This window comes from Anabas testudineus, chromosome 16 (genome assembly GCF_900324465.2).
Source record: "Anabas testudineus chromosome 16, fAnaTes1.2, whole genome shotgun sequence".
NCBI classification, from domain to species: Eukaryota; Metazoa; Chordata; class Actinopteri; order Anabantiformes; family Anabantidae; genus Anabas; species Anabas testudineus.
The window spans coordinates 11431675-11448326 of NC_046625.1; the positions used below are offsets into that span (position 1 = coordinate 11431675).

The 16652-nt window shown below is 37.9% G+C and overlaps 2 protein-coding genes across 3 annotated transcripts in view; both read left to right on the top strand.

Annotated features, from left to right (window-relative positions):
- The first annotated feature begins 1036 nt into the window (after positions 1-1036).
- LOC113170630 (SPRY domain-containing SOCS box protein 1) lies at positions 1037-3368 on the top strand. Its single transcript, XM_026372797.1, has 3 exons — positions 1037-1221; positions 1885-2680; positions 2769-3368. The coding sequence occupies exons 2-3, from the start codon at positions 1933-1935 to the stop codon at positions 2897-2899; spliced, it is 879 nt and encodes a 292-aa protein (XP_026228582.1). The 5' UTR covers positions 1037-1221; positions 1885-1932; the 3' UTR covers positions 2900-3368.
- A 743-nt stretch (positions 3369-4111) lies between these two features.
- The window catches only part of msh5 (mutS homolog 5), a 32992-nt gene continuing 20451 nt past the window's right edge, over positions 4112-16652 (top strand). The window contains exons 1-26 of one of the 2 annotated variants that reach the window (XM_026372776.1): positions 4112-4214; positions 4723-4833; positions 4928-5051; positions 5161-5241; positions 5458-5511; positions 5622-5743; positions 5936-6045; positions 7350-7385; positions 7799-7881; positions 7967-8012; positions 8481-8619; positions 8749-8811; positions 8902-9030; positions 9218-9290; positions 9379-9488; positions 9667-9747; positions 9852-9939; positions 10035-10102; positions 10723-10841; positions 10925-11051; positions 11433-11582; positions 11828-11902; positions 13251-13397; positions 13602-13739; positions 13823-13896; positions 13994-14096. In XM_026372776.1, the coding sequence (XP_026228561.1) occupies positions 4735-4833; positions 4928-5051; positions 5161-5241; positions 5458-5511; positions 5622-5743; positions 5936-6045; positions 7350-7385; positions 7799-7881; positions 7967-8012; positions 8481-8619; positions 8749-8811; positions 8902-9030; positions 9218-9290; positions 9379-9488; positions 9667-9747; positions 9852-9939; positions 10035-10102; positions 10723-10841; positions 10925-11051; positions 11433-11582; positions 11828-11902; positions 13251-13397; positions 13602-13739; positions 13823-13896; positions 13994-14096 (2439 nt within the window). In that variant the 5' untranslated portion in view covers positions 4112-4214; positions 4723-4734. Of the gene's footprint in view, positions 4251-4722; positions 4834-4927; positions 5052-5160; positions 5242-5457; positions 5512-5621; positions 5744-5935; positions 6046-7349; positions 7386-7798; positions 7882-7966; positions 8013-8480; positions 8620-8748; positions 8812-8901; positions 9031-9217; positions 9291-9378; positions 9489-9666; positions 9748-9851; positions 9940-10034; positions 10103-10722; positions 10842-10924; positions 11052-11432; positions 11583-11827; positions 11903-13250; positions 13398-13601; positions 13740-13822; positions 13897-13993; positions 14097-16652 lie in introns of both variants that reach the window. The other variant, XM_026372777.1, reaches the window with a different exon arrangement.

Consider the following 16652-nt stretch of genomic DNA (forward strand, 5'->3'; position numbering starts at 1 on the left):
TGAGTGGGCATTCCCGTCCTAAGTACTGCCTCACAGGAAATTAGTAGCATTGCTGAGTTATATCCTCAACAGCCAACAACAACAAATCTGTATTGTTGGTATCATCTGTTTTGTACATAACATATTTCAAGCCTGTTTGTCTGGAAGGGGGATCCCTCCTGTGTTGCTCTTCTTAAGTTTTTCTTATTTGATCTGAGGGTCTCCAGGTCTGATCATGTCTTTGTACAGACTGTAAAGCCGACTTCATTAAAATCTTTGGTGAACAACTGGTCTGACAAAACAACACAACAGGAGACCTTTACATTAACAAATATGGTGCATTTACTCATGTACTGTACCTAAATATAATGTTGAGGTACTTACCCAAGGTCATTTACTTGGGCTTCATTTTAACCTACAAAAAATTTTACATTACATAATAATAGACTTGCAAAACCAACAGCATTTAATGCAATACAGTAATAATATATTGTAATATACTGTTTTCTTAGTGGAGTATTGGTACCTTTGTATTTTAAGTATATTTCAGAGCATGTACTTAGTACTTCAATTCGAGTAAAGAAAGTTTAAAATGTTGAACTATTGACTAAGCCAAGTAGTAAGCTATTGAGTTAGCTTTTGTATCATTAAATCTACCCAAAAAGTTTAGAGTTCATTTTGTCTGACAGACAGCACTCAGGGCTTAAATATTATAGCACGTACGCGCATGCGCAATCGTGAAAAATGAGCCGCTTTGGATTTTATTTCATTTTTCTCTTCTTATTGATTAAAAGCCCGAGTTTAATCCTGTTCTTATGCTTTGCCATTTATGTTTATATTCATTACAGGACGCGATAACAGAATTATAGAATTAGGAAACAGATTTAATTCGTTAATATCTGTAAAACCTACATTATAGCCTACAGCTTGAATCAGTTTCAGTCCATCTTTTTTTAACATCCATCGGTTCACAAACACGTCATTGGACCTGTTGTCCTTGTCTGTGCGGCTCCGGATGGCGTCAGTCTGAGATGGACTGTGCTGTTCCCGTCTCGGAGGTCGTCCTAAAAACACCATCACCAAAGCCCCGGAGCAGACAGACGGACGTACGTGATGGACCAGAGATAAAAACACAAAACAAGCTTGATAAGATGGTTTTAAAATCACGGATACGGACACATGGTGTCTGGAAACAGTCTGAGTGTGAGAGAGACCAGAGAAAAGGAGTCATCCACACCGCAGGTGAGAAGGAAAGACGTGTTTTACTGACCAGCTCCAGTCGAGCCATAATAAACGTGTTTATATATATTTACTGTAGTATTTATCTACTGTTTTCATACTGTTTAATACTACTTAATCTGTTGTAACTTTCTATCTCTACCTCTACTGTAGTCTACTTTACCCAGTGGTACAAATTTCAGTAACTAACATTTACCAAAGTAGGCTACTGTAGACTGAAATACTTCTTGTCTTGTCTATTAGTCAACATAATATGAGGATAATACATTTTAAAATTTTTGTTTAATACATCAAAGCACTTGACTAAAGTGTTTTAACCAGTTCTACACTATTTTATCTAATTATATTACGCTTACTGATTAATCTGTAGATGCTTTTCTCAATTACTTGTTAAGCTTAAACCATAAGCTTGGTGATTTTCTATATGTTTGTTACAGTTGTCAAATCTCATGTTGAATTAGCTTATCCCCCATGTTATCTATGTTTTGTTAATTTACTATACTGTTAATACTACAAGATGTAGGTTAAAGTATAGTAAAAAAAAATGACATAATTAATGGAACATAATTACATGAGTAAAATTAAATACAAAGCCACACTTCCATATGGCAGAATGAATCATGATGTTCAGAGAAGAAACAGTTTTGTTTTGTGTCTTTTTCACAGTTCGTGCTCGACAACCCTGCCTGAGAGCTCAGCAGACTCTTTGTACCAATGGGTCTCTCACTGTCCACTTGGCTGTACAGCAGGGCAGCTCACAGCCCTCCCTCCTCTTCATCACTGTTTCCTCCGCTGGCCGTTCCCACCTCCTCTCGCCTTACAGTCACCCTGAACTCCTCTCCAGTTACCCGGGACAGTCGCTCACACTGGAGTCCTGTTCACTGCTCCCCTCACTTTCTGCTCTCAGGCTGCAAACAGGAAGCGACGCGTTGTCCTGTTGAGCTCAGCAGCGATGGAGTCAGAGCGGAGATGGGGGTGAAGAGTGGCCTTCATGTGTGGGAGGTGCTGTGGAACCCAAAGCACAGGGGGAGTCACGCTGTCATGGGTGTTTCCAGGGAGGACTGTCCTCTACAGGCGTCAGGGTACAATGTGCTGGTGGGCAGAGACTCCCAGTCCTGGGGCTGGGAACTCAAAACCAATCAGCTGTGGCATTGTGGACAGAGTCTGGGACTTTACCCAGAAAAGAGGAGGAGGCGTCCCTCTGAGGCTGCCAAAGAACTTATCCCACAGTCTTCATCTTACATGGTGACTGACTCAAAGCTGGCAGAGAAACCTCTCCCCATCCCTGAGCGCATCCTGCTGGTTCTGGATGCAGATGCGGGGACTCTGGGATTCGTTGTTGATGGCAGTTTTCTTGGTGTAGCCTTTAAAGACCTCCCTTGTGGGGAGGAGCTGTTCCCAGTAGTAAGCAGTGTGAGAGGGGGAGCCAGCATACGACTACGCTACCTGAATGGTACCACGCGTGAGTATTAAATTGATGAGAGCAGGAAAACTGTACTGTGAAACATGTACTATAAAACTAACATGTTTTTGTTCTCTGTTGTTCTCAGGTGATCCTCCTGCTCTGATGGCTTTATGTGGACTATCAATTCGCCAGTTTTTAGGGAAGCGGAGGCAGAATCAAACTGACAAACTGCCTCTGCCCACTTTTCTCCAGCAGTACCTGCTTTCTAGTCATTAATATTTTTACGCACAAGTACAAATGCTATTGTCAAACATTGCACAGTATACTAAGAGTATACAATGAATTATAATTTAAATCAAAGACTATGTAAATAGTGACATTATTGCCCAAACTAAATAATATGTATTTATCTTTCATGTTATTTATTACAATATCACATATAACTTATCTTTAATTTATCTTTTTATAATGTTTTTTAGTAGCTTAGTGATTTTACATTCATTTTATGATGTTTATTTTTGTTTGTTATTATTATAAGTATTTTGTCTTTTTGTGCCTAGTTCTAGTAAACCTTTTGAAATGCTAATTTGAATAATGTAAAGCACGTTACAAAACGTTGTTTTGAAAAGTGTTGTATAAACAAAGTGTCGTTATTATTGTCTACGTTTCTGTATTACAGTTACGATATTGTGTAGATCAGGAAAAAGAAGAACAAGGACGTTTCAGTAGTGTTGTATGATGGCGTCAGCGCTTCCGTACAAAAGGAGGAAGATGAGAAGAAGTCAGAAATGATTATTATTAATGACGATTATTACAACAATCCTGAGTTTCCCAATTAATGCGACACACGCAACATTTTTCCACGCACAGCGTTGAACATAAACTTACATCTACTTTTACTGACTGAAAGCTGCTCGGTGGGGAAAACTTTACTGATACTAATACAGAAAGAGAGTCATAATAATAAAGCACACATCTGTTCAAATCAGTCTGTTTGAAGAATTATCAGTAACAGTCAGTGCCTAAGATATGATTATAACTTTTCATTAAACTCAGTCATTTCATTAAAGTCAATACATTTATTTATGTATAGCTTAACTTAGAATTCACATTGTATTGCTCACTAATAAACTGCATAAAATCATTTGTACGTTTAAATGAGCATCTGTGGGATAAGATTATAAGTGATGATGACTCAGAAGGTGAAATGTTGGCGTAAATAATGGAACATTTTCACTGAGTAAAAACATCTGAATTAGAAATGCTAAATTTTTACACTGAATATTTACACATACTGTATCCAAACTGAGTACATACAAATATACAACATGTCCCAGTGTCCAGTGATATTCTACTAAACCGAGGATGTTTTTCTTCCATTCATCAAAGAAAATAATCTATAATAATATTATAAATAAATATTTAGACATTAGCAATAAGAATAACTGCTAGCTGCAGCGTTGTCAAGGTAACATGGCTGTATTGTCATGGCAACTGGCTAAGCACTGCTAACAGCTAACATTATTTGCTAAAGTTAGATTTTGTCTCCGTCCTTTCTGTGACTGGTTGAACTTTATTAAGGAAACATAAGGCAAGTTGGCTTAGTATAAAACGTTAGGGCCACTGGGTAAGTAGCGAACAGGTTATTTAACCAAGTTAACACTCCAAATAACACTGCTGTATTGGCCAAATAGGGCAAAGTTGATTTAACGTTGCAATGGTTAACTTAGCTAGCTGAGCTAGCTACAATCTATATTTTTAATAGCCTTGTTTAGAGTAGCTGCCTCACAACTTTAGCTCAAATGCTATTTGGTTTGCAGCTTGAGGTAGTGGACACTACTGTTCAACCCTTTGCAGCTTTGCAACACCCCACCTGGTTAATGATAATGTTACCTGACTGTAACAGTACATAACTGCTGGAAGTGTAAAGTTATTTAATCAACTGTTTGCCAACAGGTGTATCTCACTTACTTAACAGGTGCTGATATGTTTGGTTCACCATGTGTTTTGCTGCACTCAGGTGGCTAAAATAGTATATTGTATAGTCAAATAACTCATGCAGAGCATTCAATTACCTTAATTTAACTGGTCCTTCGTAGAAATAACTCTTCATGGCAGCAGGTCTGGAGAATCTAAGAGGAGAAGGAAGGGCGATTTTTACTCCCCAGGGCATACATGGAGATGAAGAAGAGGATGAAGACTCACCTGCAGTAAGCTGAGACTGGACACTAACCGGCAGAGTGGTAAATAGTTGCAGATCTTTCAGATCAGATGCACACTCCTGTGTTTACATTTTATTCCCAGGTGTTACTGAGTGTTTTGGTTCAGCATGGACAGATGGGCCTCTGCTTCTATGACAGCAAGGACTCATCTTTAAACTATATGGTAGACACTCCCGACAACCACGAGCTCCACCTGCTGGCCAGAGGTAAATGGTACACCTCATCGTCAGACATATTTGTGTATTCATGTATTTTCAATATCTTTGAAATGAGTATCTATAAACTGCTTATATCTTTCTTATATATCTTTTTTAGTAATTCAAGAGGTTAGTCCTCATGTAATCATTACAAGTGCGAAGCAGGAACGTTTCATGGCCCACTTCCTGAAACAACTTGGTGAGACAAAATTACTCAGAGAAGGTTTTGTTTTTTGAGTGTGAGACAAATAGTTTCTGAATCGAGGGAATGAATGAGATTAAAGATACTTGACACTACAATGTGTTATAAAGGGTTGGGTGTGATTGTATAGCTGAGGTATTTACATTGATTTACAAGGTTTATTTTGGACACTGTCTTTTACCAGATTTATAACAAATTTCTGTTGTATCCTAGATTCAAACCCAGATTATAAACCAGAGCTGGTGACTTATCCATATGTTGACTTTGGTAAACAGAAGCACATATCATCACACATTTTAGTTTGGTCTGAAATTTGTATGTTTTTTAAAATAAACTTTATTAAACGCTTTATTTTGAGTTGGTTTTGAATATTGCAGGTCTGGAAGTTGGTAAGCAGAGGCTACTCTCTGCCCATCTGCTTTTCCTCCCTGACGCCATTTCAGATAGAGATAAAATGTCCTACCTCTCCTCATGTATTTCCTTTGACTCACCCCTGATGGTGAGCCAGCTGTCTACATATAAAGCTATTCATCAGTCCATCATTATACAGGAACTGGGGACAAACTGTTCATAATTTCCTTGTATTTTTCTGTGTGTGTGTGTGTGTGTGTGTGTGTGTGTGTGTGTGTGTGTGTGTGTGTGTGTGTGTGTGTGTGTGTGTGTGTATGGTGTGTGTATATCTGGTGGGTAGCTGAGGGCAGTGGGTGCGCTGCTAAAATGTCTGGACAGGAGGAGAGTGGGAGTGGAGCTGGAAGACAGCAGTGTTGGAGTTCCTATCTTACAGTTTCGCGCCTACACACTGTAAGACACACAGAAATGTTGCAATGTGCACAAACACAAACACACATACAACTGTGATTACACATTTTCCATAATTAAGAAACTGAAAGAGTTTTCTTCAATGAAGAGTAATTTTATCGCTCAGTATGTAGCTTTTCAGGTAGTGGCATAATTTATGGTGTTTTTGTTTTTTGTTTGTTTGTTTTGTTTTTGTAGTATATGTACAGACGTGGATGGAATTAGTGGCACCTTTCAGTTAAAGAAAGAAAAACCCACAAAGGTCACTGAAATAACTTGAAACTGAGAAAAGTAATAATAAATTTGAAAAATCCAAGTTCAAGCTATCAGATCACACCATCAGTCACTATTTGAGCTAAAGTGGACTCAATGGAAGACGACCAAGGAGGACTCCACTGTTCAAAACAAATCATAAAAAAAAAAAAAATAGAAAATGCATATTGACAAACCACAAAGCTTCTGGGAGAATGTCATTTGGCCGGATGAGGCTAAACTGGAACCTTTTGGCACGTCACATCAGCTCTATGTTTAAAGATGCAAAAATCAAGCATACAAAGAAAAGACCATTCTACCTGTGAAGGATGGAGTAAGCCCGGTTATGTCTCCATGCTCCATCTGGCACAGGGTGTCTTAAATCTGTGCAGGGTACAATGAAATCTCAAGACTATCAAGGCATTCTGAAGCAAAACGTGCTGCCAAGTTTTAGAAAGCTTGGTCTTTGTCACAGGTCATGGTCCTCCAACAGCATAATGACCCAAAACACAGCTACAAACACCTAAGAATGGCTAAGAACAAATATTCTGAAGTGGTCTTTTAGGAGTCATGATCTAAATCATATTGAACATCTGTGGAAAGAACTAAAACATGCAGACTGGAGAAGGCACCCTTCAAACCTAAGACAGCTGGCGCAGTTTGCTTGTGAGGACTGGGCCAAAATACCTGTTGACAGGTGCAGAAGAGAGAGTTACAGAAATCGCTGACTTGCAGCGAAGGTTGTGCAACAAAATATTAAGTTAAGGGTGCCATTATTTTTGTTCAGGCTAGTTTCAATAGCTGATTTTCATGAGTAAATTTTTAGTTAATTTTTATTTAATATTATGTGTCAGTTTCAACTTAGTTCAGTTACCTTTGTGGGTGTTTGTTTTTTCCTCCATGTCTGTATATTTAGTGTATAGCACATTTCCTGTTACCTGTATTTTTCTGCTGCTCTATTCTTTATATACTAGCAAACGAAATACCGCTAATGGCAAGCAAATATTTTCCTGAATAAAAGATCTTACATTTCACTGTGCTTGATCCTAATGTAGGAAAGGTGTGGTCTATATTGACCAAGACACATACAGGTAAGACTATACACTTTACAGATCTTCCAAGATTTTTCCTTTGTTTGTTTTTCCTTACATATTTCTGGTCTCTACTAAATCTTTGTACATTAAAGCTATCAGTTATCTTCTTAAGCTACCAATGAGTCATCATTCTACAAGTAAAATCTGTAGTGACTTATGTTAATTAAATTTACTCAAAACACTCACCAGCAAATTTTAATTTTGCTATTAACTGTAAATTTAGATTTAAAAAAGGACTTTTTATTGTACAGTATCTTTCATTTTGCCATTTAGGCTTTTATATGCAGACCATGTATCGCATACGACAGTATAAATACTTTATTTATTTATTTAAATCAGGTTTATCATTATACTACACAGAGAGACACAGGGCGTATGGATGCCTACAAGAGATTTTGCATTTGTTTCAGTGTACTGCAAATATTCAAGTCAGAGCTTCACCCATCAGTGTACAAGCTGCATTCAGGTGAAAAGGAAGGACTCAGTCTTTTTGGTATGCAGTTGAGACTATAAGCAGAATGCTGTCTTTTATATCTAATGTAATACTGTTTACACTTACGCTATTTTCTTGATTACAGGTATACTAAACCGCTGCAGATGCAAGTTTGGCTCTAAACTGCTACGGTAAGAAACACCTCTTGCCAGAGTCTAAACAAACAAAACAAAAAATATGAAATTCTACTTGATAAAATAGAAATTAATATCTACTTAATAACCATTATACCGTCATGTATAACAGTTGTTATACATGTATGCAAATGTATGCAGTTGGAGCCTTTGAAGCATTAGAAACAAACACTGGAAAAACTCTCAGCACTGCTGTTTTGCAATTCAGGCACAGGATTTGTGTTTGTCCCTTGAATTTCAAGGTTTGCATAGCAATGTTTTTATCTATGACATTAAAATGCTTCGCCAACAAAAACTAACTTCTAGTTTTGGTACTGTAAGGAATGATATTATAGTGATTTAATTTCCATGCAGTAATTTGCCATTTTTCTTTATACAAGCAATATTTTGAGTGCATTTTGTGTGTTAAATACTCACAATTAGGCTGATTAAGCTTAAGTGTAAGGAATGTCTCTCTACTTTCAGTCAATGGTTTCTGCGACCAACACAGGATCTGACTGTATTAAGCAGGAGACAGGAAGTAATACGTTTCTTTACTTCACCTCGCAACTCCGACATCATGAGCACCCTGCAGTCCTCAATACGTAACATCACAAACATTCCAGTAAAAACAAAAAACAATGAAGTCCTTTTTCCTCACATCTGTGATGATTTACCTGCTGTGTCACCACCTGAACATTAACATAATTTTATTCACCCTTTGTTTGTATGTGTGTGTGTGTGTGCGCGATAGACTATTCTGCGTAGGATGATGCTTTCTCACACCAAAGTGACTGACTGGAAGAACCTTTATAAGGTTTGAACTGCAGTTTAAACATACATATATCTCCACAATATAGGATTTTTTAAGAATGCAAATTAAGGTCTGGGTGTGTTTTTGTGTCAGATGGTGCACAGTGCAGTGTTTATCAGGGACACAGTGCGACATCTGCCCCAATCCATTCAGCTTTTTAATGACATCAGTGACAGATTTTCTGATGACCTGCATTATATCGCCTCCCTCATCAACCGAGTTGTGAGTTTTTCCACACACACAGCATCCCTTAATCAAATTCACTGCCCACACATATAATAATATAATAATATATATGCATTTTAATCCACACACAGTTTTAGTAACCTCCCTGCCTACTTTTGAATGTATAGACGTACACAGCAACTTAACTGAGTTAGTGAGTTCATCTCTGATTTTGGACATGTAGGTGGATTTTGAAACCAGCCTAGCAGAGAACCGCTTCACCATTAAACCAAATGTGGACCCTGCAATAGATGATAGTAAGTGCAGTAAGTCTTAAGTCTTAAATTGTCTGTGTAGCACAGTGATGGAGTCAAACACTTTTGCAATGTTCCTTCTGTCTGTCAGAGAAGAGGAGGATGATGGGGTTGTCGGACTTCCTGACAGATGTAGCAAGAAGAGAGCTGGAACACCTGGATGCTCGTATCCCCTCGTGCTGTGTCATTTATATCCCTCTGGTCTTACCTTTATGTCTACATAACAATAAGTTGATCTATTTCACAAAATTACACATTTTGCACAGCTAACTTGATCCTACATACATTGCATTATTGGTTGGAGTCATAATTCAGCTATAGGGTTACTTGTTGTAACACTATACTGTATATCAGTGCTTATTTTAAATTCCCCTTGCAGATTGGATTTCTGCTCTCTGTCCCTCGCCTGCCTAGTATGGTGGAGAAAGAGGATTTCGAGATAGAAGGACTTGATTTTATGGTGTGTTTGTGTTCTTGATTATTTTGCGTATTTAAAATAAAAATAATGTTTATGTACTTTTACCACCTGCATTATCCATGTGTTTATACCCATGTGTGGGCCAGTTTTTGTCAGAGGACCGTTTGCACTACCGCAGCCAGAGAACCAAGGAGCTTGATGACCTCCTAGGAGACTTGCACTGTGACATTAGAGGTTTTTCTTTTTAACAGATAACACCTGTGCCCCTGACATTTGTTCTACAATCATTGTATACCTAAAATGCTAACATACTTCCTATTTCCATTCAGACATGGAGACAGCAGTAATGACACAGTTGCAAGACACAATCCTCAAGAGAAGCGCCTCGCTCTACAAGGTTCGTTTGTGTGATTGCGCATTTCCAGTTTTTAAAACATGACTCCCACTCTGTTAAAATGACTGTTGGCATGAATGCAGTGCTGTTAATGTGTGTAGGTGGATTTTGTCATGATTAAGTGTGTTTCTGTTAGTTGGAATGTGTTGTTCATTTTGATTATGAAACAGGTCCTGATCCCATTACAAGTTCTTCAAGTGCTGTGATATTTGTCTCATGGTACATGTGCTGCTATTGCTGGGATTTCAATTTTTGTTATTTGTGAGGACAGAATAATAATTACCTTAATGATGATCAATTATATTGTTTATAGGGCTGAATCTACTACTATCTGCTACTACACATATAGCAACTTTGTGATTAAATTGATGAATGAATATTTACACACCCTGGGTTTTTACAGGATGAAAAGGTATCAAAACACTAAAGAAAGATCCTATTCCTGTAATACAATCTGTTTTTCATTACCAGTCTGCTCAGTATGTTACAAATGTTTGCATTTTACCAATTTATGGTTAAATGTATTTATATTAACATTGCACAACATAGTGTGCAGTTTAGAGCACCTGTCACGGGAACTGTTCTATTCAAGGCATGCCGTATGTTTATTTTGTTATACGTAGGTCCTGGATCTCATAGCTGAGCTGGACTGTCTCATGGCTATGAGCAGTGCCTCACAGGAGTTTGGCTACGTCTCACCGAAGCTATCCAGACACAGGAAGATATCAGTCTCACAGGGCAGGTACAGTAGCCTTGCACATGAGATGGAAACAATTATTGCCTTACTAGATTGTATTGTTCTGTATTGAATCACTTTCTACGTAGACACCCACTCTTGGAGCTCTGCTCTCCTGTGTTTGTGGCCAACTCCTTCCAGAGTTCAGAGTCACAGGACAGAGTCAAGATCATCACTGGACCCAATTCATCTGGCAAAAGCATTTACCTCAAACAGGTAGAACTGTCCGAATAGAATGGATAGTCACTAATCTTTGGGGGCCCATCTTTTTTTTCTTGTATCTTTGCAACAACCAGCAATAAGTTACGCCCAGGGGGGATTTTTAAAAATCTGCATAATTACAATTAACCCTTCACCATCTGCATTTTCAGAACCAGAAGTTGCTCTTAGGGTATCCGTTAAATGCTTATAGATGCCTGTCCTAATGTAGTTTTTCTAGACTATTTCACTTGATTATTAGAAAAAAAAACTTGATGTCATTTACTATTCATCAGAAAACGCATCTAGAGTTTTGCAAGGGTGGCAGTAACATTTCTTAAGGACAATGTGTTAATTTTAACGTGTCCGTTATCTTTCTTCATGTTTTGATTTGCACAGGTGGGTCTGATTGTGTTCATGGCGCTGATAGGCTCCGATGTGCCAGCAAAGGAGGCAGACATTGGTCTGGTGGATGGAATCTTCACTCGCATGCAGAGCAGAGAGTCTGTATCTGTGGGCCTTAGCACTTTCATGATAGACCTAAACCAGGTACCGACACCTACACAAGTTTCTCCGTGTCTACAGTGTGTTGTGTGAGGGGGTATGGAAATAAAAGACAAACATCAAACCCTGCCGTCCCCCACCTCCACTCCCACTCTCCACCTGCCAAGACAGTTTTATAAAGCTACTGCCTACAACCATCTCACACACACACACACACACACACACACACTCACACTCAATAAAACAGTGAAGTCTAAGTTACTGTAACTCTGTGTGTCTTTATACTCCAGATGGCCCAGGCTCTCAACAGCAGTACTGGCAACTCATTAGTTCTCATCGATGAATTTGGAAAAGGAACTAACACAGTAAGAACAAATTGTTCCAGCACTTGAATTAAACACATATGTATACACATAACAAGGACACACAGTACCATTAATGTCAAACACCTCAAACCAGTGTCAGCCAATATTATCCAAATTTAGAAATGTAGCACAAACAGACCTTCAGTTCAGCCCAACATGTGCCACCTAGAGCAAGAAAATTACAGCAGCTGTTTAGACCTCCAAATAAACAAGTTTTTGTGTGCTCCATCTACAGGCAACAGAAGTGGTAACAATTTGATGTTACTTTCCGTATTTAGAATTACATGTTTTTTAAGACCGTATAATATAGTTGTATGCTGCTTTTAAGGGTATAGGCGTTTTTAATGTACAATATTGACAAACAATTATAGCTAATGTTATGAAGAAATATTTTTAATGTATTTAATAAAACATAGTGTTTACCAGCATCTAGGTATGGTTGTCCAGGTAGAGTTAGCATTGCTGACAAATACATTAACTTATATCTGCTTATATTTACATAGTAATATATAAATTGTGGTTGTATTGTGCTTAATATTTTTATTTATAGTATATGTGAATATTGGGGGAGCATTTTACTTCTAAATAGTTGGATGTGTTCACACTGTTCTGAGTTTCTCTATGTACTTCATCACTGTCAGACAAGTTACTCTGGAGAAGGAATAGAGAAAGTCCAAATCAATTGTATCTGTCTAAATAGAAAAAAGTGTGAGAGAGGCTCAAAAGACAACATCCAAAAATGACCTCTTTGTTTTATGTGTGTTTTAGTCTGTAATAGACTCAATCTTCACACAAACTTGAAAAATTCTATGCAAAGACTAATAGTCTCTTCATACTATTGCAATACAAAGCGATTTTGCAGCAAGTTAGCAGACATAAGTGTGTGTCTGTCAGGTAATTTGTGAACAAAGGTGCATGTTTACATGTTAAAAATGCAACACCAAACAAGATTATGATTATCAAAATAAAATATTGTCATGTAGCCATTATGTTTTGGGCTTATGCACAAAATATTGGGGTTTAACCATAACCGGATTCATAATTGTTAACAACATGAAATTAAAATGCTATTTGACATTTTCTTTTAAAATAATAATAATAAAAATAATAATTTGTATAATAACAATGAATAAAATGACAGTGTGAAAACAATGTGATAGTGTGAAAGGGATTGCTCTTAGTAATGAACATCCAGAGAATTATCACATTACAGTGTGACATCCACAGTAAGATGTAGTGTGTTCATGGCTGCAACTCAATATCAGGCTATCAAGGCCATGTATACAGAGCTTATTCTAAATTAGATCTTTTTACAGATACCCGGTAACTGTATAATGCCCTACTACAGGTGGATGGACTGTCCTTGTTGGCTGCATCAATCTCTCATTGGTTGAGAAAATCTCTGCCAGATGTTCCTCATGTCCTGTTGGCAACTAATTTTCACAGTTTGCTACAGCTGGGTCTGCTATCCTCCTCACCCCTCCTGTCTCTTCTGGTACTGGAATATACTTTAAATGACTAAACCTTCTTTTTTTTATAAACTGAAATTCTGCTGAATAATGTTGAAAGCAGAGACTTCCAAATCATCAATTAGCTAATGAGACTCTACTTCCGATTTGTTTTACCATATTAGAAGTTTATTTTCTAAGTGTGTCATATTGTGTGTATGCAGTTGTGTATTTGTCTATATGTTTGTTAGACTCTAGAAACAGCAGTGGATGGGGATGAGTTGGTGTTTCTGTACCAACTGAAGGAAGGGATCTGCCAGTCCAGCTATGCTGCCAACATCGCTTCACTGGCAGGCTTGCCAACCAGCCTTGTACAGAGAGGAGTGGAGGTAAACACACACACACACATGCACACTTAGTTATTCACAGAAGCACACTCACATAGACTGTTTGTGGGTGTGTGTTTGGTTAGGTGTCTGAACTGTACAGGACTGGAAGGCCCATCAAACGCATCGACAAAGCATCATCGGACGAGCAGGCAGACAGGTTTGTTAAATTTTAATTGCACAGGAAAACAATAAAAACCCACACTTCTGAATGATGGTGTGAAATAGACAGGCATGTATGTGTGTGTTACTAACAGGTGCAGGTCTGTGGTGGAGAAGTTTTTGAATCTGGACCTGGAAGACAAAGATTTGGATCTGCAGCGCTTTATGAAAGAGGAGCTCCTGCCCTCTGCTGGAGAGGTACTGAACCACAGATGAACTGTCTGCAAACATGTTTCTGCATCTCAGTGGTTTGTCCTTCATACGATTGTCAGTCAGTTGTGGTAAAGAGTTGGGTTTAAGTAATTTCAAACCAGGAAAGGATACATTCAAGCTCATACATGAATATTTAAACATATACTATCCTGCATGTGTTAAAAAGATTTGTTGTCTGTAGCAAAACATCTTGTTTTGTCAAGTTATATATACATTTTGAAAAACAGATCTGATCTAAATTGATTTGATTTATGTGGTAATTATCTAGTAGCTTTTTTCAGTAGTAACACAGTACAAAAATCATCCTTCCTACATAAGGTTGAAGTCCTTTCTGCATCACATCACACAGAGTCTTTTGAGAACAATAGATGAATGTAGGCTGGGGTTCAGTGAAGTGTCCAGATAATAAGGAAAGCCACAGTGAGGTACAGGAAAGTGTAGATTGGATCTTTGTGTGCCATGTTGCAGAAGGGTGTGTCGCAGCAGTGTCTGGTCAAGACAAAGACCGTTTGGCTAGGGAAAACCTCCACCGTAGTCTCCACCTCACACTCTTCTGCCTTCACACAACCCAAAGTCTTAATGTCCAGAACATCAGCTAAGGAAACAAGATCATAGAATTCAGTGTACCACCTCAAAGTAAATAACATCTTACTTCAAGTTTTTAAACCTCAGATCATTTTAATGCATAGATGTATTAGTCTTATCCCACACACCTGCCCTCCCTTGGCCTGTGTAGCACCGCTCCCCACGGCTGCAGTTGGTTTCAGTGGTGTAGCAGGCACCCCATAAACCCAGGTCGCAACGGAAACACTGCAGCAACTCCTCCTCTTCCTCAAATCTCATTGACTCCATCAGCAGCTCCACCTGCTCCTTCTCCTTACTGGAGCCTAAACAACACCACAGAAACAGTATAGTTTAGTACAAAAGACCAATATATTGAAATGAAGCTGATACAAATTGTATACATTTTTGTATTTTATTTATTATTATTTTTTACATTATTTAACCAGATAACCTGTAGTGAGTTTGGAAACGTTTTTTGCAAGGGAGACCTAGCTAAGACTGAAGGAATGCTTTGGAATAATCTGATATTGAAGCATTTATGTAATAGCTTATTGGACACATTTATTATTCAGGGGGTGTTGAGAGTGTAAAGTGTTACAGGACATCAAGCCAAACTGATGAGCCACATTCTGTCGAGTGCTTGAGCATCTCAGGAATATTTAGTTTATTCTGCAGCTGTTTGGAATTTGTTTCTCCGGGTGGATGGTTTGTTCTATTCAGAGAACGCTCTTAGGGAAGCATCGTGTTTTTATTAACCACACAGATACTGGAATTAATGGGAAGTGTTTGCAGCTGAACATAGTGCAGGAGCAGGTTACTGGTAGCTCATGTCCCACATTAGGTCTTCAAACTCAAAGGCTTCTTCCTAAATAAGTGATTATTGTCAGTGTGAAACAGGCAGCAGAAGGAACATTAATTAGTGTGGCTGAAAAGACTTCAATGGTATAATTTCCATTTTAGGCTCAGTTCAACTATTTCATATTCAAATAACTGTAAAGTCTGTTTAGACACAACAACATATGGTATCCAAGTCTTTTGGACGCCACTCCCTCCTTGTCTGAGATGCAGTTTTTTAGTGAAAGCACATTCAGTTGCCAAATGGCCGACTTCTGTACTGAGATAGACATGCAGTGAGAAAAGGACTGATCTCTTCATTAAGGCCATAAGATGAGTTTCAGAGAGACTCCCAATCCTTATCCCCTCTCATCTTGTTAGCTAGTGCTAGTCAGGTGGACAAGCAGAAAAAAGAAGAAGGGTGGTGGGGTTTAATCTGATGAAATAACAGACTTCCTGTGCAGTTTTTTTGACCTGTACTGTTTTTCATTTTAACCTATTTGTGGCCTGAACCTGTAGCTACTCAACTGCCAGTGTGGTCTAGTACAAGAGCCCTGTAATGAATCCTACTTAAATTAAGCTTCTAATGGTCTTTGTTTTGGAGGATTTATAGTAGTATGGTAGCTCTGTTGCTTTATGTTGCATAATATTATTTGTCATTTATATTTTGTGACTCAATATCAATGAAAGCTCAACTACATCCTCTAAAGTTTCAAAGTTAAAACAACATTTTTCAACACTTTAAAAACAATTTGAATTATTATACGACTTTATAGGGGCTTTATTAAAAATTAATCAATTAGTTAAGTTAGTTTATCGCAAACGTTATAGATAAGAAGAAATGCACAATTATGAAGGCAATGCCAAACAGTACTGCAGTCACACTGAACTATCAGAAACTGGGCTGGACAGTTTTTCTGAGGAACAATTAAATTTAGAAAACAAATTAGCATTTAATCAATATTGAAGCAATCAATCATTAATCCTTAGTATAGTCAGTGTAATTGTTACAGCTATATTTTTATTGTAGAAGTGAGTATAGACTAGATAGTAAACTAGAATAGTCCTATTTAGGGGTACCTAATAAACTATTTTTTTGTATATACAGCAATGACCTTTTACCTATTCTGCTGAATATTTCAA